Genomic DNA, 26,681 nt, shown 5'->3' on the forward strand with positions numbered 1-26,681 from the left:
GTTTCTCACAGCCCTGCTTGTCCAGCCATGGGCCTGACCCACAGGCTTATGTCCTGGCCTGGCACTGACCCATCCTCATGCTCCTGCCCAGCCACAGAAGGGCTGTGCATGACCCTGTTTCCCCATACTGGACCTGAAAATTAAAAAAAAATAATACTGTTTTAAATATAAAAAACATAATTCTCAATGAACATGCATTTCCATTCCATAAAAGACTAATTTTTAATGAAGAATACAGTTTCCTAGCAGCAGGTGTTAACATGGAAATGAAAAATTAGATCACAATATTGCGTATCTGCTTTCAGAAGGATAAATTGAAAATAAGATTTACTAAAAACACTGATAATATCTTGAAACCCTCATTTGTCTTTAAAGGTATATTAAATTTCATGGGGTTTCTAGTTTGCTTGAGGTAATTCAAGACTGCTTGAGGAATACACAGTTTACTCAGTAGAATATTTTTATAAGCTATTCCAGCTGTACGTCTGCCTGAAGTGTGACCAGTTGATAGCTATGTGGAGGTGTATTTTGATCCTTGTATCCTCTCATTCTGGGAAAGCTTGAAAAGTAATCACAAAGCTTCCAATTCCCAGTCTTTCCGCATTAAATGGCAAAAGTAAAGGCGAAATCTGAGGCCACAGGAATCTGTTCTTAAGCTTTGATTCTGCAGACCCTGAGTGTATTTACCTAATCTCTGCACGGTATCTAGGGCTACTCTCTGTGCTTAAAATTGAGTAAATAGTTAAAATTTACTTAAATTAAAAGTAAAATTAAATTAAAATCAAGTAAACAATTTTTCCAGGATCAAGGATATCCTCTGACACGTATTAATTTTTATCAGTAGTATCTTCTAAATAATATTTGTAACTAAAGATGGCCAAGTGAGTTATGAAGGAGGTGGTTCTGCTATCACGTGTGATTATTACTTTAGCCCAGTGGGCACAGTAAACAAAATGCACTTCCTTAAGCTCAGGTCAGTGACCAGATATGTTTGTTGCAGCCTGAGAAAAACTCCAGCACTGGCAGAAAAGTAAAAGGCTTATTAGATAAAGAGTAAAAATTATTGAAGAGTTACAATGACAGTCAAATATTATGAATTTATTTTTTTCCTCTTAATATGAGATCTTCTGCTGATGGCTTTAGGCCTTTAAAACTAAAATTTTAATGTCTTTGATTCTGAAGAGTATAACCTACCAAGGAATAATCCTATAGGAAATAGAAGTTTTTTTCTAGACAGCTTTAATATCTCTTATCCTTATTTGTGAAGCCATTTTTCTGTAAGTGTGAACTGCTCTGGTTTTCTGCTTTGAATGGTGTGAGATTAGAAGCACAAGCTCTGATATCCAACAATTACAGCATAAGGAATCCTACACTTGTGTCAGTGTAAGGCCATGACCATGTGAACGTATCGTAAAGCTTTTACGCACATGATTTCTTTTCAAGTGCACTAAATTTACATCCATACAGCACATCTTCGTAGGCATTAAGCTAGTCCACAGGGCTTTTTAGTGCTTACACTATTTTTTTGTCATGCACAATGCTATATTAGGTCTGTCTTCATTATGAAACTGGAAATTAATTTCTCTAGTTATTTATCAGCTTCTCTACCGAGTTCTTGGGTAGAGAAATCTATAAAATACAGTCCTTCCTCTTTTCTTTGTAGATTATATTATTCTTATATTGCATTTTCTGTTGTGTTCTAGAAATCCTGTGCCTTCTCATAACCATACATCATTTTTAACCTCCTCCTGACCCAGGTTCTCTCTCCTGTTTCTCTCCTATACTCAGTGCTTTCAGCTGTAGAGAAAATGAATCCTAATGGATTCATTGTTGCTTGTGCTCCTGTAGAAGTCATGTTCTACAGCATCTTCTTGTTAATTAACATTTTTTACTGCTTCCCTGACCAGGTAGCAGCTTTTGGTTGTGGAAGCTTATACTCTAGAATAAACTCACTTTACCAAGCTGTCCTTTTCATTCTGGGACCTTCTGCTGGAGGACAGAAAGTGAGAAATACTTCAGGAACATGGGAAAAAAACAGCCAAATGTTAAAGATGCATAAAGCTCTATGAAACTTCTCCCAGTGAAGCCGTGAAGTTCTGTCATTTATAAGGACAGGCAAGGATGCATGTAGTTTGAAAAAGGTTTGGCTTTTTTTCTCCCCACTTTTAATACAGAATTTCTAAAACTTACTGTTATTGGTTCTGGAATTCAAGTTCACTAACACATAGACTAGAAAATGTGAAGACAAATGAGTTATATTCTATATATCAAAAAACAAAACCAAAATCAAACCAAAAAAACCCCCCAACTATTGGCTTTATTTTTTTAAAAGGAATTTTCTGCATCAGTCTGTAATTCAATTTGAGCACTGGTAGTCTCTGAAACAGCAATACCCACTTGGTTATCCAGGTTGCTGAAACAATGGCTTAGACAGGTGAAAAGTGCCTTGTTCATCTTACCCATGTCTTCAGACAGTTCTGCTTTAACAAAGAACATGGGTTAGTGTCAGCTGCTATCCTACTACTGGAAGGTACCTGCTTTTTTTACTGCAAAAAGAAGAGGTAAGGCTTTAGCTACTTCTCAGAAGAAGAGTTATGATGAACTGATGAACAAGCAGGGGCTGGTTATGGTGAATGCAAGTAAAATCTCTTCAGCACTAGCTGTTGTCATTTAGTTTATCTAGTTTCTTACTCATGCTGCAGTTTTTATTATTAACCTCTGCATAATTAGGTTTAACTAAAAATATCTTGTAGTGTATTAAATACTTCAGTGAAGTCCAAAGAGATGGTGCTCACTCTAAGCCCTCTGTAGAAAAACCAATTATCCATAAAATTTACCAGTTCAGGATGGCACAATGGATTTTTGGCAACTATCACCTTTTCAATTTACTTCCTTATCTTCAAGTATTCATTCTTCAAAATAAATATGTTCTCAGAACATATAACTTTAGTCAAGTTCAGCCCCAGGTAGAATTTAATCTCAAAAGCCACACACAGAAATACAAATCTCAGGCTGGTTTATTGAAGTTTTGTATATTGTGCTATGTGGACTATCTTTTCCACTCCTCACATACATACTTAGTCAAATACATATATCCTAGATAAGCAGAATCTGGTTTACTTGTCTTACTTTTGTTCCTTTGGTTTAGTACATAAACCTATCTTAGTGCATTCCTACTCAGAAGGGAAGTAGTAGAAAGAATCATCTTCCAAATCTAATCTGACACAATACTACTTGGCAGTAGCTTTGTAATTATTTTACTATTGTCACTACTATTTAATGCTGTAAGTAAAAGTTGTATGCAGTTTGGAGAAACAATACTGTGTACTTCATATAAACATTGATCAGATATCTTGCTAAATGCCTTCCAGATGTTAGTTGTTTTTTTTTTCCTCAGGGTAAGCTTCAGTGTTCTTTGGCACAAGTCTGTGTATCAGGAAACAGCAGGTGGTAACAGGCTGTAGGAAAGCACTGCCTGGTGAGTGGAACGTGGCACTTCTGCCTTAATGCCTGTAAAAAAAAAAAAAAAAAAAATCTGATTTATCCACAGTTTGATGGGGAGAAAACGAGAAAGGTATTTAACACTTCATCCATGTGCAAAAATATTTTTAAGAGACATTGTGCATACTTGTATCTCTTTTTCCTCCACAAAACATTACTTGTCTACAACTAGTGTACATATCTCCAGCGATCGTGTTTCTCTCAGCCGCCCATGGGAAGGCTAGAATTTTTCTTTGCAACTCTTGGCAGATCCCTTCACCTTTGCGAAAAGATATTATTGCCGGGGCTCAGCCCCTCTCCCCGGAGGTCTTTCCTTCCCAGTTGACACCCGCGAGGGGCAGCAGAAGCCGGCGGCCTCCCTTGGCACAATGGCGTTGCCAGGCAGGGAAACCCCATCCCCCAGCACCTCCTGTCAGCGACTGGAGAAGGGATTAAACAACCCGAGCGCCAGCCGCGGATACCCAGGCCCTTCACTGCCCCCGGGGAAGCCCTGCCCGCGCTCCGGCACCGCATAGGGGGGAGGAGAGGGAAGGAAACGAGCGCCCCGAGGAACCTCTCGCCCGCCGCCTGTCACCCCCCGTGGGAGCGGGCACCCATCCTCTGCCTGAAGGTGTCCCCGACGAACAGAGACCTGGGGGCCTCCTCCCCCCCGCCTCCTGCCCACCCTGGGATCCCTCCTCACCCCCTGCAATGGTCCCCTGCCCGTCTCGGGGTTCCGCGGCCGCCCCGCCCCGCGGTAGCCGCCCAAGTCCCTTGAACTTTCCCGGGGCGCTCGCAACAAGCGGTCCGAGCCGGGCTGCCCCGACCGCCGCTGCCCGCGATCCCCCGTCCCTCCCGCCCAGATCCCCTCCAGCACTCCGTCTCCTCGGAGCATCCAAAATCCCCGCAAACCGCCCACCCTAGAGACCCTCCGCCCCCCTTCCACCGTCATTGCGTCCTGAGCAGAGCCCACCGGCCACCGCTGCTCTACTCCTCACACCTACCACAGTCCTCCCACCCCCTGCCCTGACTAACACGCCCACCCGCGGCATCCCCCACCCCACCCGCCAGCCCCCCGCCTCCCCGCACGCGTTCCCTCTGCCCACCCCCGCTCCGGTCGGCACACGCCCACCCCCGGTCCGCTGCCCCTTCCCCAGAGCCAGACCCGCGCCGTGCCGGGCAAAGTCCCCCGCTGCTACCGTCTCCTCTTCCCCGGAGCCGCGCTGACCTCCTCCCGCCTCCTTCCCGCCGCCGAGAAATCCCCACCACAACGGAGGGGGAGCAACGAAAGGCGGGACACACAAACACACAAGCCCCGCCGCTCTGTCCGGATGCGGTGAACCCCCCGCTTCGCCTCCGGGGCCGCCTCAGCGCGGGAGGGAAGGAAGAGGAGCGGCGGCGGCTCTCCGGCGGCGCGGCGCGGCGGGGTCAGCTGCCACCATGGGCTGCTGCACGGGGCGCTGCACGCTGATCTTCCTCTGCTCGCTGCAGCTGGTGAGTGCCGAGACGACCGCCCCGGGGCACGATTGGGCTTCGCGGAGGGGCGGGAAGCGACGGGTGCTCTCCCTTGCTCCGGGCATGGCAGGCATGGCAGCATTGGGAGCGGAAAGCCGCTGCGCCGGCATCGGAGCTGTCCGCGCCGAGTGCGAGTCCGGGCACCGCTCCCCCCAGCCCCGCCCCGTCCCGCTCTCTCCTCGTCCCCGACCCCCGGCCCTTAAGTTTTGCAGTGCGATGGGAGGAGAACGTGGCGTGGGGAGAGAACAGACCCGTGGTCGGGGAGGGGGGAGGCGGCGGCGCCTCATCCCGGGCGGCTGTCAGCGCTCCCCGCATGAGGGACAGGGAGAGATTTCCCCCGCCCTCCGGCTTCGCTCCCTGATGGTGCCAGACAGGGGCTCCCCCCGTCTACTGAAAGTAGATGCTGAGGAGAAGAATGAGGAGGACGGTGCCTCAGTTCGGCCGGCAGCCGGTGCCCGAGGGCGGGCGATGGCTCAGGGCTGCTGTGCCGGGGGGACCGGGCCGGGCGGTTCTGGACCGCCCGCCCGCATCCCCTGTCAGCGCGATGTGGGGAGGGGTGCGGGAAGCACACACTCATCTCCAGCGCCTTCCTATTCTCTGTTTTTTTTTTAACTATGATGAAAGAGGAATCTGCCCCCTCTCGCCTGTGACTTTTCTTGGGATTCCTTTCGTCTGATTCAATATTCCTCCGTGTGCAACTGAAAGAGCGGAACGGTGCATCTTCTCTTTGTTTGCTGAAGTTGGCGTATTTGTTTCAAAGAAAAGAGTTGTCGAGACAGAACACCCCCAAACGATAATAATCCTTCCTCTGGCTCATTAGCCAGATGGTAAAATAACGCTCTTTCTTTAGGAGTAATCCCTGGTCCCAAGAGTATTTTAAAAGATTTTTCTCTTTTCTACTGACTCAGTCATCATTTTGCCACATGATCTTTCTTGCGATGAGTGCTGCTTCCTGTGTGTGTCTGTAAAGAAGTGGGATACATTTACTGTCGATTTTTTTGTTTTTGTTTGGTTTTGTTTTCCTAATCTTTTGTTTATTTTTCTAGTTTTCTGTTACAGAGCTTCTATTTCAGGGGTAATACACTTAGATGCAATACACACAGTTACTTCATTTGAAGATCCTCATGCATTTTCAAGGCTGTGAGCTGGTGCACCTCCATTGTTTTCAGTGGAAGCCTGGACCTTTCTATTCAGATATGCTGTAGTATGATGGAGCTAAGGGTGGCATAACTACTTCAATGACATAACCATGCCAAAAAAGAGGGAAGACATGTGATTCTGTGATTTGTACTTTTAGTGTGAGGAAAGCTTACTTTTTTTTTTTTTTTTTTTTTTTTTTTTTTTTTTTTTTCTTTTGCATTTGTTTTGCAGATATGGTCCTATTGACTACAGTCGAAGCCAAATCACTCCTGATTTACTTAGGTGCATGCAGGAGAGAAAACAAACCCTTTTTCTTTAAGTGTGCCTCTCCACTAGTTATGAAGGTTATAATAGCAGTATTTACTACTCTGTAGAATTACTTGAAGGCTATAAAAACTGAAGTAAAGTGTGAATAGCCACCATAATCTACAGAGAAATACACATAAAGTCTTTCAGAAAAAGATTTGTATTTTTTAAGACACCTATCAGGTGATACAACAACTTAAAAATTACTTCAGTGTATAGTTTTTCACCACACTACTTAACTTTTATAATAATGTCCCACTGTAATATCCATGTATTTCAAGCACTGAGAACTTTGGTATGGCAAAATGCTTTCATTCTTATTATTTTTATTTAAAAATAAAAGTTGTGCTTTAGATTCAAGAAGTAATAGTATAGATATGAACTTAAAGCTTAGGTACTTTCCATAGTGTCAGGAGTGGTAGTGTTCAGTTCATATCTGTGGTATTTGTCACCACAGGAGGTTTTAGATCACTTTCTAGCATCTCAGAGGTCATGAGTATAAAGCATGCAAAACAAAACTGCATCCCTGGACACTACTGTCATTGAATGAGATTTATTTTACCTTGCATCTGTTTAGGAAGGGGTGAAAGAAGTATTAGACTATGGATAACATTTAGATTAACTGTTACAAACCCCAAAGCCCTTTTAATGCTAATCTGTAGCATTTCAGAAGTACAAGCGATTTATAGGACTTAAGGAGTATATGCATGTATTTCAAAAAAGAAAATTGTTCACCTTAGTTATATTCTGGTCGTGTCAGAATAGGACCTGGGACAGTTCAGGCTTAACTTTAACTTTAGATATCATCTGAGAAATAGATACTTCAGAAAACAGAGTGGGCAACACCTTTTACAAGGTACATGTACTGTGTAGTTTTTCTTTGGTACAAGATGACTTGAAGTAAAAAGCCAAATTCCTGGAAACATGTTCATACCAAAGATTTGGTTCTTCTTCTAAAGAAAAATTCAATGTTTAGTGGCCTCAAAGCACAGTTTCTTGATTCCTTAGAACTATTCTCTTCTCTAACTTTTACCTTATCTGCATGCTTACATCATATTGGGATAAAGAATTACAAGGTAAAGAGAAAAACGGTTATTGCATGACAGCCAATAAATGTGTTAAGTGTATTAACTTCAAGGAGATTTGTTTGTAATTTTCAGCGCTGTTTATCAATTGGAAGATTTTGACATAAAAATGACAATATCAATTTTCAGTTATGTTTTGATCCATGAAGATGTTTATTTCTGTCTGACAGCTTTTATATTTTATAATAAACACATTTCATTGTTGAATGCAGTAACCCCAAGAACAGTCTGCGGTTAGTTTTCTATCATTTAATGATAACCTCATTCTTAAACATCAATATTTATAATTATGTGTAATCTAGGACTCTGGAAATAATCACCAAGACAGGAGGCTAGGTGGCAACAGGTCAGAAAAACTATTAGCTGCATGGTTTCCTTGAACTTCTGAAGGTGGATTCTGCTTCTGAAAGCCAAAGGAATTTTGTCTAAGGAGAACAATATCTTTTAATTTTGTACAAGGAGAACAGCATGGCCAAAACCTTCTACTTTGGTCTTTCATTGTTTTGCTCTTCCTGACTAAAGCATTGTTATGTGACATTTCCAAAGTTGTCAAGCGAAGAACTCAGAAATATATGTCTATCTTTTTGTACATTAATCTGTCATTAAGACTATTAGGAACTATGTATACACCAGGGGAATAAATCATAAGGATATATGAATCGTTTGGATTGCAGATATGATTCTTCCTAGTGTCACTGGAAGTCTCAGGTGTTGGCCCTGTCTGTACTAGAAAATTAAATCAGCTGCCAGAGAGAGTGACTGTACTAGTTGTGTAGCCACCATGCTATGAAATATTGCAACAAGAAGACAAAAAAATAAGAAAAATATTAAATTCTGGAACTGGTGAATTGGTAACGAATTGCAGTGAGATTTAGCTGTGTGAATCCAATTGGTGTTAATACATTTCACACAGTGAAAACTTTCATGGTGCTTTGAAAACATGTTTCTGAGTGACTACCACTGCAGGATAATTTTGTTTCAATATTTACAGCAAATGGAAGTTTTTGGTACCTAGGAGTATACAGATAATATAAGCATTAAGAACAGAGATCATGAATGAGATTTTCAAAGTGGTGAAAGGAAGATTTAGGGAAAACACTTGGCTAAGTCCTTTTCGTTGATTCGACAGTCTCGTTTCATGTGTTTATCCTTGATCTTCCTGCACTGTGTTCATTGTATATGTCTTGATTTGTAAGTCTATGTTTTATCCAGTATAGTTGGTGTAAAATAGCCCATTCCCTATTTAACTTGTTACTTTTAACATAACTTTAAGTGTCAGGAGATCACAGTGGGATAGGGTCCCAGTGGAAACACAGCTTCTGCATATTGTTTTGACTAGTGATTGTTGGGGAGTGCAGTTGGTCATTTTTACAGGCTAATTACTCTCAATATTCAGAAGATTTATGCTTGTGATTGTGATTAACATTAATTATACTGATGTATGTAAATCCTTACCCTTGGAAATGAGACTCTATCCATCAGACTGAACAATAATGGCTCATCATTTGTTACTGTACATAGTGGAATTTCAGCAGTTATGTGGGGAAGTGATAGATGCCATGCGTAGATTTTAATCTCATTTTAAAACATTTTACAAAGCTGGAAACTCTAACTTACGATTTTGGCTCTCTGTGCTTGTATGTTAGAACTGACAGATAGCAGTTACTCAGTTAACAGCTCAGGGATTCAAGGGATTTGATAAATCTGAGAAAGTAAAACCTCTGAACTGGTAAATTGCTGCATCTTTTTTATGTTGGCAAAAGAATCACTGGCCCATTGGTCTGGAGATGAAGCATCTGTCTGCTGAGAAAGGAGGAGAAAGTATGAGGGGGGTGCCTTTTGTACTAGGAGGGGTGAAGAACTATGGGGATCTTAGCCCCAAACAATGTGTTGGTTGCAGGATGGCCCTCTCTGTCTGGCAGCTGAAGTGGGAATGGGTTTGATCAGAGAACTCAGACAGCACCCCCAAAACAAGGAACCATTGATGGTAGCTGTGTCCCAGTGGCTGATACACTTGTATGGGTGTATAATTGCATTATTTAATATTAAGTAGAACTACTTAAGTTAGATCTTTGCAATCAAAAAACTCTACGAGACTACGTTATTTCTAGGATCTCTCCCATCAGGGACAAAAGAGTAAACTAGCAATATGTGGTTTTCACTTTGTGCTTTTGGTTTATTTTACAAAACTGGTGGGAGATATCTCTTACATTCCCAGTGCATCAGCACCATAGTGTTTAAGCACTCCATGCACCAGAAATTCAGCCTCAGCAGTGAAATTCCCTCCTGCCAAAGCTGTGCATCTTTTGGTTTAGTAATCCAAAGTTGGGAATTCAAAGCCTGAGGAACCCTAAGCTTTCAGATGTCTCTGAAACTTTTGAACTGGGGAATTTCTTCAAGAAGCCGTGCAGCTCTTGCTTAGTTTTAGGCTCTACAGCTCTTCAGTTTTTGATGGTAAATTGTCACATAAAAATGTAATGAATATTTTTGAAGTGATGAAATTAAAGAGTTAAGATTTGAATGATAATAATGACAATTATGTCACTGAAAAATGGGAATTACATCACTATCATTCCTATCTACCAGATCAGCGAGTTTTGGAAAGAATTATTTTAAGAATATTGGAATATGCTTTTGTTTCAAGATATATTCAAAAAGTCTGCCAAGACACAGTTCTTGAAACTAGGAAACAAAGATTGTGGTTTTGGAATTAATTGAAATTCAGAAGGATGGTATTGATGGATCCAAATGGAATTTGGGTAGGAGTTGCAGAACTTGAATAGAATACACATCAAGTTTATGTTTACAGATCATACGGGATCAACTGCACTTGCGGCTGATTAGGTGGTGCATAAATCTTGCAGATTTTGTGAGGTTTGGATCTGAAATAAAAATTTGTAAGGCTAGTTAATCTTAGGTTATGTTTTCGATTTGTATGCATCTGAGATGCATCAATGTAAAGTGGATTCTATTAGTTCTAGGGCCAATTTGGCAAGTTGACAAATAAGGATCTTTAATTTTTCAGGTAAAGCTGTTAAATTTTGGCTCCTCTGTGATATCCAAGTTACTTTTTCACATAAATTAAATTAATTTAATTGATTATGTGAGCAAAGAGAGAATCAAACAAGTTGTACAGGTCACTGACCCTGATACTGCACAAGTGACTGGAGGTTTTGCACTTCACTTGAATAAGGCTGGAATCAGTTCACATGTTAAGTAACTGGTATTGTTAAAATGATCTCTTCTTGGATGTGCTCAGTGAAAAGACGAGAGGCATTGGACCCAGGATGCAACAAGGGGGAAATTCTGGTTAAAGTTTAGGAAAAATATACTGAGAAAGCAGTTATAGATTGGGCCATTTTTTCCAGAGGAGTTGTAGAAACTACACCCTAGAACAAATTCAGACAGCAGCATATTTCTGAAAGACCTTATCTAAGTGAAGTGTATCCACTGTTGAATTTGGCCTTGCAATGAGTAGAAGTTTTACCAGATGACCTTCAGAGGTTCCTTTCAGCTTCTGTTATCCAATGATCATTATATGATCTTACGAGAGCTTAATTAAGAAAGGCCTTCAGTTCTTTATTAGGAGGGAATTTCAAATGCACAGTAACCTGGGTTGTTTTGAAATAATCAGTGTCTTAATTTATTGTGGACATAATACTGTAGAAATAGGCTTGAAATAGGAATAACAATCCTAGCATTCACTTCCATCTGGTACCAAACTTTAGTGTTAAATTAAATGCATTGTACCTGTGATAGCCTTGCCATTTATTGTTTCACAAAGAATAATTCTGTGATACAATATTGTATGTCACACCTGTTGAACTCATTAGTACTGAAGCACAATATATTTTATTCATTCAGTTCTGTGATTAATTGCTAAGCAAGACTGCAGTCTTTTGAGGCAAAGAGTGTGTTATTTCTAACTGTGCAGGGAAATGAACTGTACATTTTTGGTTCTAGATGAGTAATATAAAGGAGCAGTTACAGGTGACTGGGTGATACAAGAGGCAGAAAGTATGATACAGAGTTTTTCACCTCTAGGTCATGTTTTGAAATTTACTGCAAGTTAGACGAGGATAAAGGTCGTTATGGTTTATATGAAATATTAGTGGTTCTAACAAAGAGTCAGTATAATAATATCATCTCCATATTAGCCCTAATTTCCACCTTGTATGTTATACAAGGAGGGTCAAGGTGGGTGGCCACAGTAATATGAAGACCAAAGCAATCTTCTGCCCATTATTTTCTCCAGGTCAACTTTTCCATGGTGCTAGCAGGACAGCATAGTGAAGTTTGCACTGCCTTTGCACATACTGGACATGGTATCTTTGCTAGTGTTGTCAGCATAGGGAGGCAATTATTAAGCTTTATGATTGATTTTATGCAGACTTCATCTTTTCCACTGTTTAAAAAAGGCCCCACGTTGGGCACCAATGAATCTGTCAGCTTTAGCCAATAACTAGGTGACAGATGCTGTCTGTTATTCCCCCACTACCCTCCCAGGGGAGGAGAAAAAGGGGAATAAGAGAGAGACAAATTAGGTTGGGAAAAAAAACCAACTAGTCTAGGTTTAATGAATTAGTAATAAAGGCAGTGAATTACAAATATATATGCAAATATGTAACCCATGCTCCCCAGTAATTACTTTCCAGCCAAAAAAGTCCCACATTGGACTCAGCAGCAGAGGGGGGGTGCCCAAGTCCAGGGTCTCAGTGACAGTGCCCAAGAGCCTTGGGCAGCCAAGCCAGGAGGAGGTGGCCTATCCCCATGAACAGTGCTCCTCTGCAGGGAGGCAACAAGATGAGAGAGCCATGGCAAGCAAGCAGACCCCCAGCTAGCCAGACAGCACCCTGAGACAGAAAAGCCATGAAAAGAGGGATTCCTGAGGCTCCATTTTATACTGAACACCATGGTTTGGATCATGCACTGCTACACTTAGCGAGGTGCGAGACCTGCAGTTCCTTGGCAGAGCAGCAGTACCAGCAGCATCTCACAGGTTTTAGGATGGATGTCATAGGGTTTTTTTGGGGTGTGTGTGTGTTTTGGGGTTTTTTGGGTTTTTTTGTTTGTTTTTTTTTTTTTTAGTCTGTTTGGGTTTTTTCTTTTGGTTTTTTTTGTGTTTTGTTTTTTGTTTCCTTCCATGTACAACCACCGAAATCTTTGTAATCTCACTACGGGTCTGTGTTTTTGGCAGGTTTGTAAAATACAGTGGTAAGCTGGATTTAATCACTGTTCTCTGATCTCCAGAACATGCATGGTGCTTAAGACTCTGGTAATAAAAAGGTAGTAAAAAATTTTATTTTAGCCTTTTTACTTTTTACTATACTTCCTTATCATCTTGTCTTTCCTCAAACACAGCCATACCTTGCATGTAATCTCAGCTCAGATGGATTTTTTTAATGCTGTGGTGATGTGGGACTTGTTCTTACAAGTTGCTGAATGCCCTCCAGCTCTCATTAAAGTTGCTGAAAGTCATTCCTTTACATATAGGCTTTTTAGAATAGTAGTTTCAAGAAAAAGCAGCAGTGAACTCCTTCCACCTAGTAAATGCCAGCATTATGGTAAAAGGAAAGGAAAAAGAGAAGTTTTCTACTTTATACAACAGTGAGTTTCTGCCAGACAAATGTCTCTTACAAAAGTTACCATTACAAAGTAGTAAAATTGAAAATTTTATAAAAAGGAAGATAACCGTTAAACAATTATTTATGTTGAGAGTGGTCTCTCAAATAATCACAGTTGGTTCTTCCACAGATCTCTCCTAAGAAGACTGAGAGAAAGATTGTTTTTCTTCTTTTTCTTTTCTTCTCTTATTAGTACAGAAGTTTTGGTTGAGGGTAAGTATAAATATATGTAAAAAGTATATGTTTGACTATGAGCCAAATGGAACTTATCTGAGGAGGACTTTCACACAACAAAGGAATTACAGATAAAGCAAAGAAAGAATAATAATTAGGAGATGAGCCATGAGCAGAAAGATCCTGACATGCTTTTATGGGGAGGGAGATTGTGCGGAAACATGGGATGAAGATTGTAGGAAGGCAGATTTGGATGAGTGTAAAGGAAGTGGGACATGGAATCCCTCTTCAGCAAACAGATGAAAGCTGGGTCTGTGTGTGGGAGGAATTCCTGTCCAAGGTTTCACTGAAAACAAGATCTTAAGAAAAAAGTAATTACCTATCTTTTATAACATGCCACTGCTGAAAAACCACTTTCTAACTTTTCTGTTGTTAAGTTGCTGTATTAAGTGTCAGACCTTTTCAATAAAAAGAGCCAATGATGCAAAATTATGTTATTTTCGAGGGAGATGAGTGGCAATCTTTCATATCCAACTTTAGTTTTTGCCTTTGGTTGAGCCTTGAATACTCTGTGCTGTTCTGGGAATGCTGCAGCTTCACTACCCTGTCTGCAGTTCCTGGAATCTTGTGTGAGCAAAGCACTTCTGGAGTTTGTAAGTGTGCAGCTGAAGCTCAGAAGAGGCCACAGTGGAAATGAGTAGACTCATAAATCCTTATCGGCCTCATGCATCCCTACAAAAGAAAAAAAAAAAAGACCAAATAATTAAATGCAAATTATTAGATGGATTCAAAAGAGCTCATATGTCTAAATGCATTTTGGAAATGGGATTCTATTAAAATGAAATACATAGAGAAAAATCCTTTTGGAAGTTTAGTCTCTACAATCAAAAATAAAAAGCTGAAGAAGTCTAAAGCTGGAAACTGTAGTGCATTATAATGCAGGAATAACGTCACAAAAATATATAATTCTACCTCTAACTGAGCTATTTATTATTTCCTGCTAAAAACTTACTCTCTTCTGTAGAATGAGCAGAGTGTTTGATTTCTCTAATATGTATTTTTTTCATGAATTAAGTAGTAGATGTCATCAAGGTCAGTGTGTTTAGAATTTAACTGGAAGAGAAACTTTGCTGCTCCTACAGATTGAATTATTTACATCACAGAAACTTCAAAAGGTTTTCTGTACTCTGACACAGATGGAGCTGCTCAGAAAACTGAAGAGAGGTGGTCTCCTCATGGAGAGCCCCTGAGCAACTGAAATTCCTTTAATCAGTAGATAGTTAACCAGCTTTACATTTGTAAGATGCTTGTATCAATGTACCTGCTAATTTGTACATTCAGGAAACCTTAAAAATGACCATATTTGGAAGACATTTTTGCCAAATCCCACTTTTCCCAGTTTCTTATGTTGGTGAAAGTTGCAGCTTGGTGCTCAGCCTCATCCTGCTGATGAACAATTTCTCTTCTCATCAATAAGGAACTTTTGGCTCCAACATGAAGGTGTGGAATGAGGTGCTATTTCCATTCTTCTGTTCCTCTTTTTTCTGGAGCCAGATGATATGTTCTCAGCTCTCCTCCAAACTATTTTCAGATCAAGTTCCAATTTCTGATCTTGATATATTTAATCAAGGTAAGATTCATACCCTGTTCTGCCCTACCCCAAACCAATCAATACTGTTCAAATTTACTTGTGGCTGTAAATGAGTCCAGTGAACACTGGGTTTAAGGTTCTTCCCACCCTGAAAAAATCTTTCACTTCTGTGGTTGAGTTCTCCCATAACCTGTGTCTAAACATAGAATGGTTTGGGTTGGAATGAACCCACAAGATCATCTTGTTCCAAATCCCCTGCATGGGCAGGGACATCTCCCACCAGACCAGGTTGCTAAGGGTCCCATCCAACCTGGCCTTGAACACTTCCAGGGCGGGAGCAACCACAACTTCCTTGGGCAACCTGTGCCAGTGTCTCACCACCCTCAAATTTAAGAATCTTTTCCTAATGTCCAACCTAAATCTCCCCTCTTCAAGTTTTAAACCATTTGCCCATGTTTTCTCACTACACACCCATGTATAAAGCCCTGACCCAGCTTTCTTGTAGGCCCCCTTCAGATATTGGAAGGTTTCTATAGGGTCACCCCAGAGTCTCCTTTTCTCCAGGCTGAGCAACCCCAACTTCCTCATCCTGTCTTCATAGGGGAGGTGCTCCAGCCCTCTGATCAGTTTAGTGGCTCTTCTCTGGACATGTTCCAGGAGCTCCATGTCCTTCTTATGCTGGGGACTCGAACTGGATACAGCACTCCAGGTGGGTTCTCACATGAGAAGAGTAGAGGGGGAGAATCACCTCCCTTGACTGGCTGTCTGTGATTCTTTTGATGCAACCCAGGACCCAGTTGGCTTTCTGGGCTGCAAGCACACACTGATGGCTCATGTTAAGCTTCTGGTCCACCAGCACCCCCAAGTCCTTTTTCTCAGGGCTGTCTGTAAGATTTTCTCCTCTCAACCTGTATTCACGCATGGGATTGCCTTGACCCAGGGGCAAAACCTTGCACTTGGCCTTGTTAAACTTCATGCAGTTTGTATGAGCCCACTTTTTGAGCTTGTCAAGGTCCCTCTGGTTGGCATCCCTTTCCTCCACTGTGTTGACTTCACCACACAGTTTGGTGTTGTCTGCAAACTTGCTGAGGGTGCATTTGATTCCACTGTCCATGTCACCAACAAAGATGTTAAACAGCACTGGTCCCAGTACTGACGCTTGTGGAGCACCACTTGTCACACACACAGCATCGCTCTAGAAAACTGGAATATGTTTGCACTTAACAAATGACAAATAAAATTCCTCAGCTAAAGCAGGAAGTAAGTAGTGCTGTTCAGCAGAGCATTTCCAAAACCAAGGATGAATTTCAGTCTTAATGATCTACATGCCTATATCTCTAACTTCTAGCATTATTCTGAAACTGTGGTCCGTTTCTCTTCACTTGCAGGAAAATGAAGCATGTGGTTATGAACTTTCTAATTTGCATCTATACAATCTAAGTAAGTTTTCTTTTATTCTAGGCTACAGTTACTCATGGTTCTTCTCATGGTGTTGGTTCCAGAGCCTTAAAAGAAGATCTGGTTAGTTCAGAAAAGAAGGCAATATAAATGAGTGGTACCTGATACACACTAAAAGTGTTTTTACTGTAATGCTATTGTTAGAAGATTTGTAGAAGAATTGTTGAGTGGAAAGGAAAAAATGTTTCTAAGTCTGAACATACAATGACATAGTAGACGTATGAATGACAGTAGCCTAAAACCAAACTTCATTCAAATGTCAAAAATGAGTTTAAGTAGATTGAAGTGTCTGAGATGCCACAAATGCCTTTAAGTTGTGTTACCAGTGTAGAATCTACTCATAGTCGTTTGATGAAAGTCAAAGCTGACTGAGTTGTGCTAGAAGCAACCACAATGTGCCAAAGTTTATTTAAATTAGCTTAAGTGATGAAGACCTTTCTTTCTCTAATATGTGGGGTTTTTTTTCATGAGTGAAGTAGATATCATGAAAGTGATAGCTTCGTTGCATTTTTGTATCCATGAAAGGTTCCAGATTGCAGTGTTCAGCCAGTATGTGATAATTATTTACAGTGAAAGCTGAAGAACGTCTCTGCTTCTGCAGGGCCTTGAGGTAAAAAGAGGTTAATCTGAGATCTAACTGAAAAGAGATTCTGGCTTGTTCCTTGTAAAGGTGTGTATATATATATATATATATACATATATATGAATATATAAATATATATTAAAAATATTTTTAATATCTGTTTTAATTATTTGCTGTGTAGCTTTCTTACTTTTTTTTTTCTTTTTCCTTTAGTTTATCTGACTTGTGAAATTTTTGGTCATGTGAATCTCTTAATTTTCTGTGATATTTCTAGGCTGTACTGTAGTTAGTGCACATGCCAGACACACTGCAGTGCTCTAATACTGCTGCAGTTTCATACTGCTTATTTATCTGTTGAGCAGTAAAAATAAATTATGCCCCAAATCCAGTGCTGGTTTGAACTTTTAAAGACCATGATAGGAACATTGTAGCAGGGATTGGCTCTGGACTAGGATGTGTATCTGAGATACACCTTTCCTCAAGTGCCTACAAACCAAAACAGGTAATGGAGTTAAGAAAAGGAAGCATGCAAATTCTTCCTTTTGCTTTAAGCCCTCCAGGAAGTCTCTGGAGTCCTAGTTCAGACTGTCTTTCTACTTGGTGCTTCTTCGTGTTTCTGAATGCAGTTACTATAATTCCTTTTTTATATTGGTCACAAGTGACTATGAGCACATTAACATTTTGATAGTCCTCTGTATTTGTGTGGGCTCTTAAACTGGAGGACACATTTCTTTTTAATTGATTACTGTTTGCAGGGTTTCTATAATTCATTTCAAAGACAAAAATCTCTGCTTGAGGAGGAATGTAGTAACTAGGTCTTCTCTTTTGGAAACATTATTTTCAGTTGTTGACAAATTTGGGTTGATCCTGACAGGATTAGCTCTCCTGAAGAATGAGATTTGCAAATATTTAGGTTTGCAGTGATTTCATCCTTCGTTGGGGGTTCCCTCTCATGTTGTTACTTCTGGACTCAGGATGCTGGAGAGGACAGGAGTTAGGCTCATAAGGGTGTTCTGGGGAATCAGAAAATAAACAAGTGACCCTAAAATGCTGGAACTGATCGTTTGCACACAGTGAAGGGACAGCTTTGTTTCAAAGAAGAGTTTTGTTGTCTTTCTGCTGATAGAAAGAAGCACTGGATAGTTTGTACTTAAAGACTTGTGAGTTGATAGTTTTCTTGGTATTTAACCTTTGTGAACCCGTTAGTTCAATTTTTGGTAACTGAGAAGTTTAAGCCTATTCACTACAATAGGAAGAAGAAATCCTAATCTCTTGGGAGGCAAACCTTCCTTTTTGGATGTATCTTTTGTCTGAATGACAAAAGAACATCTGACAGTGAATCCCAACTATCAAGGCCGAAGAATAATTTCCAAGGCAACCTATTCATACGCCATTCTCTTCTTCTAAAAACAAAGCCGTAAATTACCCTGGTGCTCAAGGGGTAATTTCCGTGGTTTAAAGAAAATAAACTACCAGAGGCCTACCAGTATGACTGTGCTTAGTGTTGAGCACCTCCAAAGCAGGAATTACAGATACTCTCCTTGCATTCAGGCATCACTACCCAGAGGGATTGAGCTGTAACCGAGACAGCTGTGCCACTCACTGACTGGGCTCTCAGTAAGTGCAGGCACTCTTAGGGGGTGCCATTAGATTAAGTCATTGAATCATTAAGAAGCCTGCAAAAAATGAGTGCCTTCTTCTGGTCTGAAAAGTCTTGTGGTTGAGAATCTACCCTCAAGGGGAGATTTCTCTCACACTCACTGACTCTCTCAGTGTTACCAGCCAGCGTTTCAGTAGCACAAGATTTGGCTTTGTAACATTTCACAGATCCCTACCTCATGCTGAGTAGTGCTGGTCATCTATTATTAATACTTTCGCCTTTTTTGCTAGACTAAAAGTATCTTATAATACATTTTCTTATTAAATCTTCCATTACTTTAAGATGCTTTCAAAGTCTGTTCTCGTTTTATTAGTTGGGAACACAGGCTTTTCAAATGTCAGAAGTTAATATATGCTGATTTATGGATAAGCAAGAAAATACTTCAGATTTTGGGTCCATTTTGTTATATAATGGTGTCTTTAAGCCTCATACACGACTTTTATGGAATATTGCCCTTTTCCCTATTTGAGTGCATATCTATATGCCATTACAGTTTTCTTTAGTAATACTGGCTGTGTGCAAGGGGACGGTTTCTCCTGTTGTCACAATTACTCTTCAGCACCTACACAGAATGGGAAGAACTCTAACCTTGAAGAAGTAACATCATGTTTGTGTATACAAATCAATGGAGAGACAGCTGCACATTCCTTCAGCCTTGAGATGGCCAAAGGCAAGCCAGTTTATATCCTCCAATTATGGAGCTAGTGTGGTTTGGTGTCTTAGTTCATGAACCTGTGGAGAGATTTGTAGCTCAGGCAGTACAGGGTAGAATCACAATGCTAATTCATCCAGAAAGCTTCTGGACAGAAGCTGGCCTGTGTCTGGACAGGCTGGAGTCAGACTGGAAAAGATCCTGTAGTAAGATGAATACTGTTAGATAGATACTTGTTCTCTGAAGAGATGCTATCTGAGTTTCTCAGCTAGTGACATTGAAGTATTTTGTGTTAATTCTGATCAAGGAATTGCTACCAGAGAGCCAAAGGTGTTGAGATGATGTTGTCACTGAACAATTTTAAACAGTTTGGACTCTGGTGATCTCCCTCTCCTAGATCACCTATAAGGATGATTAAGCCAACAAAATCAGAGACTGGAAAGTTATTGATTTGCATACAGAAGAGGGAAGGGAAAAAGAGAATAAATAAATAAATAAAAAACCCCAAACTAACAAACTTATAAAGAAATTCTAAGCATAATAAAACTCAATGGTTCCTACATATATATTTATTTAAACCCTCTGTAAACTTCTTGTGAGCAAAGAATCCTGACTGAGTTTTCTCATACTACATCAAAACTAAGGTCAGATTCTGCAGTATAGGTTGGTATCACACACACCCATTGACCAGCTCAGAAATGTGGCTGCTGTCGATGCACTACAGGTCCCTTTTTGGACTGGATGCTTCATACCTTTTTCATGGGGAAGGTAACAGTGCCTGTGTGTGGGGATCTAGGATAAAATCAGGATATGCACCTTAACAGGGGATCTGGGTCAGTGACCTGTCAAACAGCCTCGTTTAGATTTTTGCATTCATCAGAGTAATAGTAATAATAGCTGCTTAGCTTGTCTGAAGCCAACTGGCATAAAAAGTGGAGAGTTAGCAAAATGTGATGACACACATTCTTTGACATACTCAGAATGTGAGGCAGCTATAGCAAAGAGATACATTGGGAGAGCAGACTGGGTCCACCAGTTACTGTTCTGTTGGATTCTGGCTTATTGCTTTGATGAGAACCTGATTTGTTCATCACAGTCAGGTTTCTCTCTCCTGTTGGTTATTCTTGGGCAGCAGAACAGAATAAGCCATCTTAATCCATAATGCTGTTGTAATGTCCTTTTAGGATTAAGTGAAAGGTAAGAATGAAGAGGAGGATCATGACAGAGAAATACAGCAGCAGAATCTCAGGAGTATTGCATTAATACCCTGCTGCTGATAGCTGGCTTTATCTAGAGGAGTTTGCTTTTCTCCTGTAGCTGAAGCTCAGCAGAGCGGGGCAGATTGTCAGAACTGTGCTGGAAATTACACCATATTTTTCAGAGTTCCCCTGAAAATCTCTTGCTGTTTTGATTTCTGGAGTTCTGTTTTCTAAAACTCTACACAGGAACTGTTGGTAGAATAAACCTCCCGCTAACTATTCAGCTGATGTAGGTCTCATTTTAAGTGCACTATCTTTGCTCTATTAATTTCTAGTTTCATTCTTGCCTTCTTAGTAATAAGCCTAAAACAGACACTGAATTTTACCAATAACCTTTCCTGCTTAGTTCATGTATTTTTTTGCAGGTTATTTTCGATCTTTTGGGAACTCTGAACTTTTCCCCACAGCTATGCTCAAAAGTGGATTTGTGGCCTCTTACTGCCAGTGCTGCTTGTAGACTTTGCTTGAGGTCACAGGGAGGTTGGGACAAAGCCAGGGAAAAAAAAACAAACAACCAAAACAGACTTATATCTTAAGCACAAGATCACCATTCATCTTTTGTAAGCCTTTCTTGCCTGATGCTTTCAAATTCTCTGGAAAGTTTGCCCTAAGATTAAAGTGTTCATGCTTTTTCATAGCACAAAGATTTTTCCCTGGGAAAGTTTGGTCATGTAATGCTTATCTGTTTATGAACAAGGTAGGTGGTGATGATACAACTGAGATCATTGTAACTTGCTTTTTCTAGTATTAGATTATTCCAAAATAATTTCCTCGGGCTCTCTAGCCTCTGTAAATCTATTAGCATCAATGAAGTTATTGTCATTTGCACATGCTTAATATATGTTTTAAGACATGACAGCTGCATACTTGATAGTAAGTGTCCTTCATACATTTGAAAATACATCTTTGACAATGCATGCATATTTAAAAATCTTTCTTACCTCTGGATTGTAATAAAAGGCTTACTTGGGTTTGAGATTATAATAACATCACTGCTTTGAAATACGGATATTGTAGTTTCTTATACAATTATCATCTTTAGAAGGTTTATCTCTTTCCACTCTTTCCTTCATCCTTGTCCTGTTTTGGAAAATTTAAATATCCTAAATGCAGCAGGACCCTCGCAGTTTCTACCACAAGATTGTTACAGGAAAGAGTCAAAATAGTCCCGTAACTTCTGACCTTTCTAGAACATGTTTCTATGTCTCCTTTGAAGGAGCATGGGGGGATGGTTGTAGGGGATTTGAAAGGTACAACCAGCAGAAACAGATATATTCACAATCATTTCCCTTTGTGTGTGTATGAGAAGCTACTGCAGTCAATGATTCTGCTCATGAACAAGTGAAACTGTTGCTGTTCAGATGACCATCTCACACCTTTCAAGGCAAGACCCATTTGTGGTTCTTGGCTGTTACGAAGGATCAAGAGGGATCCATGGGGTTTACTTGAGACCAGAGTAGCTCAGTCACCCAGAATTTTTTAATAGACTTGTATTTATGTACCATTAAGGATTTATGCTCCATTGAGAATGAGGTATGTTTATGCACAAACTGGATGGGGACGAACTGCAACACTGTTTTTGTCAAGAATATAAGCCTGTAATTATAGATGTCCCCACTTCAGCCATTCTATTGTAATTTGTATCTTTATTACATGTCTTTTATTACGGGAGGAAAGAAGAAACTATATAGGATGTGACAGTTACAACTTCATAAACATCTAACATATTGCTGGTATTCACAGAGACATGGTTTAGCTATTTATCAAATCTTTCTCTCATTTCTGCCTATTCTCTCCCATCCCATAATCTCTACAGGACTTGCCAGAGGTCTCAGAGACAGTTCCTCTTGTTTCATATCCAGAATTTGCACTCTGTGAGTCAAGGTGTGTAGCAAACCCACAGATTCATAGTGGGAACCTTTGTGGGAGTGTGGGGGAGAAACTGCTAATTCCTCGTATTTCCATTTTTTGCTTCGAATTGTGTTGAATTAGTATAGAAAAAAAACCGTAAACCAAAACACATTACACTTCAAATCATAAGTGTGACCCAAAACCTGTTAGAAATCAATGGAACAGCTCTCATTGGTTTCAGCTTTCGGAGTCAGGCCCGCACACAATTTTCTGCAATGGTTTTTTTATGTTTCGTTTTTCTTTTGCGTTTCCCCTTTTTTCCAGACACTTAAATGCATTTTATTAGAACTTCTGTGGAGATGCAGAATTCAGGCTTCCCTGAGATGGTTTATTGAAAATCTCAACCATAACATTGCATTAACAAAATTCTTATCATTTAGCACTCTTACTTGACAGGGTAGAAACTTATGTCTGGAATTGTTTTCTAAAGACCTTTCCAGTGATGTCAGGAGAGGCACATTATTTATGCACATTATGCACCTTATGAAAGGTTCCTACCCTTGTAAGCCAAACCTGCAACTCAGGACAAGAACCAATGTATTCCACAGCATCTTACTAACCTAGTGGTGGAAAGTAAGAAGCCATAATAGGTGGTCAGTTTTCTGGAAATGTAAGACAAGATTGCTGAAGTAAACATAATTGCAGTTATTATCTCAACGAGTGGTAAGAACAGAGGCAGTGGGAATAACAACAAGAAAGGCAAAACCTCATTTTAATGATGTTTTCAGATACAGATGCAGATATAGATAGGCAGTATCAGCCTATCTTTGTCTAACCTATTCATAAGAAGAATATGTACATACGCAAGCTGGTGTAAGTTTCCTTACAAAAAGAAAAAGTGTCCCAGTGCCTTGTCCAGACAAAGATTAATTTGGGAATGGTAAGGTAAGTATCCTCTTCTCCCCTTAGCAGCACCTGTATGTGGAGCATGGATGTGCTGCTCATTCACACTGCTGTTAGGTCCAGTCCCAGTGTATGTTAAAACTCTTTTGAAGCAATTTAGGACAACTATTTTGATTTCTTTTCTCTGTGGATGGCACCTTTCTCTATCTTCCTGCAGTTTTCTTCAGACTGAACAGTTCAAATTCCAATTTTGTTATCCTTCCTTGTTCCTGATTGTTTCTATTGCCCTTATCTGGATTTTGATCCACCTTGTTCTTGGAATATGAATCACTTGGTTATCTGCTGTAAACTGGAGTCCTTTCCTTCAGAGCAGCTATCTAACCTGTCATTCACCTATATAACCTGTCATTTCCAATCTGATATTTATGCATATACTGGTATGCCCTGTACTGATACCTTCTTACCCTACTGGATTTCTTTCTTCATCTTAGACCGTTTCCACATTTCATTAAAATTATAAATACTATCATCCCCTTTAATATGACTACAATGGTTCCTGCCTTCACATCAACCATAAACTTATTAAGTACATGTTTTACTCTAGCAATCAAATAAGTAAAGAATCTGTAATATAATTTATTCTGTGGAACCAGGACAAACATCCAGCAAGACCAGTTAATTTATCAGTGACCATTGGTCAAAATTCTTCTGTTACTACAGAACTGGCTTAAGATTTTACAACTTCTTTGAGGAACCATTTTGCTGATGGAGCCTGAGATATGATCTATCTGAGAAGGTTTATCAAGTACATCCTTGCTAATTTAGTAGAGCAGGCTTCAGATTATGTTCCCTGGGGTTTATGATCAAAGCCTGGACTGAAGTTGAGGTGTGGGGGGCAGTAAGAAAGTGTCTGGTGAAGAGAGGCACTTCCTCTGTGAAGGGGGCAGGCCTGGGAGGCAGCTGCCAATCTGAACTGGCAGCCTTTGCACCAGTGGCCATGAGACTAGAATTTAAAGTTCTGAAAGGAGTGAGGAAGACTTAGAAACATAGAATCATGATGGCTGGGTTGGAAGGGACCTCAGAGATCATCAAGTCCAACCCTTGATCCACTACCGCTGCAGTTACCAGACCATGGCACTGAGTGCCACATCCAGTCTCTTTTTAAATATCTCCAGGGACGGAGAATCCACCACTTCCCAGGGCAGCCCATTCCAATGTCTGATCACCCTCGGTAAAGAAATTCTTTCTAATGTCCAACCTAAACCTCCCCCTGCACAACTTGAGACCGTGCCCTCTTGTCTTGCTGAGAGTTGCCTGGGAAAAGAGACCAACCCCCACCTGGCTACACCCTCCTTTCAGGGAGTTGTAGAGAGTGATGAGGTCTCCTCTGAGCCTCCTCTTCTCCGGGCTGAACACCCCCAGCTCCCTCAGCCTCTCCTCATAGGATCTGTGCTCGAGTCCCTTCACCAGCCTGGTTGCCCTCCTTTGGACCTGCTCCAGGACCTCGATATCCTTCCTGAACTGAGGGGCCCAGAACTGGACACAGTACTCAAGGTGTGGCCTCACCAGCACTGAGTACTTGCAGAATTATAATCCTAGCCTGCAGTACAGCAGATTCTGTCTTGCTCATGCATCTGTTTGGGAGGATCCAATGGAGGTGCACTGAAGAATAATTAGGGTCCATGAGAGCTTGTTTGTCTTCAAGCACAAGGGGAAGGAGGAGGGAACAGGCTGTTTAGAGGGATGGTGGTATCTCCATCCTTGCAGATATTCAGAACCAGATACTACAAATAGATTTTATATGAAAGAAATTCTTTAGCTGATCTGTCTCAGCAGTTGACCAGTAATTTGATAAATATATATGGAAGCTGGAAGAGGTTTCAGAAGAATGAAGTGGTTAGTATGGATATTGCTAATGGAAAAAACCCACATATTTTGAGAAAAAAATTACTCCGGTAGCAATTTAAACTTTAATTAATCTTCAGTGTCATATATTTATTTTCTTTGTCCTCACCTAAGCTGCTAGATAAATATTTTTGAAACCACACAATTAATGTCTTCTCTCAGTGGCTTTGTGTATGCCTGCTAAATAAATTATCACAGAGGTATGTTCTAAAGTAATTTTTCAGGTGAGATCTTCCCCTTGCTTGGAATTCAGCCAGGAATACTGCTGATAATTTACTATTGTAGTATGGGGGTCAGATGTGATAAGAATTACAGATTTGCTGTAAGTTCCTAGGGTAAAATCTTGGCACTAGTGGACTTAAAATTTGCATAGATGTTTTCTTCCCTATTCTGATTTTTGAGAAGTTGAGTTACACAGTTTATTCAGTTTGAAAACCATATTGTATCTGCAGTGTGGCAGTCATCAGGGGGCTTTAGGATTTTTTTCTGAATATTTAGCATAGCATTTTCATATTTCCTCCTACTGATTTGGATTCTTTAGTGTCTTCAAGCTCACCGCAGTTTCAAAGTTCGTGATAGTAAGAGCTTACTTTTAATTATCAACATTTTTCTATTTTCAGGATGTGCTCTGCTCCTTATAAACAAATAAAAAAGACCAGCACCTTGTTAATGACTTTAAGGTCATCTTGTTACCCAGCATCCACTCACTGTGGACCTACAAAACAAACAGTGATGCTGTTTCAAGGACCATCACAAGCATAACTTAAATACACTTGGAACTACAGGTTCTTTGGGATCAAAGGTTTATACATGATATGAATACATACTGCTTTCCTGACTGGTGAAAAAACAGCCTTAAAGAGAAGTAGCCAAAAGAATATAGGCTTTGTTTTGTTTTTAATTATCCCAGTGGTTTAGATCATCCTGTTCAGTCAATGGAGTTCAAAGAGCCTAGTTTCAGATAAATTGCAATTTACTACTTCATTCCTAATCTCTTAAATTTGTAAAACATCTGGCACCATGGGGCTGGGACAAGGAGGACCATCCATAATAAAATTCATAATATCATCTATCCTGTGTAGATTAGAGTATATGAACTATATAGATACCTAATATGTGCAATATAATGGTATGTTCTGTATCAGCAAAGGTAAAGTGCAGATATGAAACTTTATACATTGACTTGTGAAGTGTCTCCATTAATACATTGGTTTAATAGGAAACCATTCTAATAGTAACATATTTCTAACAGTCTGTAAAATGTTTCATCTTTGAAAGCTTACATATTAATGATAGCCCATTTTTCAGCCAGATATTTTAACAGCTAGAAAAGCAGCAGGATTTTTGGTAACTGATGATAACAGATCTGTCAATATTTTTCTTGTTGATGCAAGCTATAAGGCTCATGATATTATGCATTCCTCTGTTATAGGATGAGACTATTTTACTTGAAAAAATTTGAACTGGTAAAGAAACAAAAGGAAAGAAAAGCTTT

General features: G+C 40.2%; 1 protein-coding gene and 1 long non-coding RNA gene across 4 annotated transcripts in view; one reads left to right on the forward strand and one right to left on the reverse strand.

Annotated features, from left to right (window-relative positions):
- Positions 1–2,999: 2,999 nt before the first annotated feature.
- LOC139793246 (uncharacterized) lies at positions 3,000–4,767 on the reverse strand. Its single transcript, XR_011724560.1, has 3 exons — positions 4,680–4,767; positions 3,761–3,920; positions 3,000–3,510 (listed from the first exon to the last, which is right to left on the reverse strand). It is a non-coding gene; the product is annotated as an uncharacterized lncRNA (long non-coding RNA).
- Positions 4,768–4,898: 131 nt separating this feature from the next.
- NKAIN3 (sodium/potassium transporting ATPase interacting 3) overlaps positions 4,899–26,681 on the forward strand; it is a 330,513-nt gene continuing 308,730 nt past the window's right edge. For all 3 annotated transcript variants that reach the window (XR_011724559.1, XM_071737657.1, XM_071737658.1), the window contains exon 1: positions 4,899–4,974. Coding sequence is in view for 2 of the 3 variants with exons in the window: in XM_071737657.1 (XP_071593758.1) it covers positions 4,921–4,974 (54 nt within the window). In the remaining variant the exon portion in view is untranslated. The remainder of the gene's footprint in view (positions 4,975–26,681) is intronic.

This window comes from Heliangelus exortis, chromosome 2 (assembly GCF_036169615.1).
Source record: "Heliangelus exortis chromosome 2, bHelExo1.hap1, whole genome shotgun sequence".
In the NCBI taxonomy this organism is placed as follows: Eukaryota; Metazoa; Chordata; class Aves; order Apodiformes; family Trochilidae; genus Heliangelus; species Heliangelus exortis.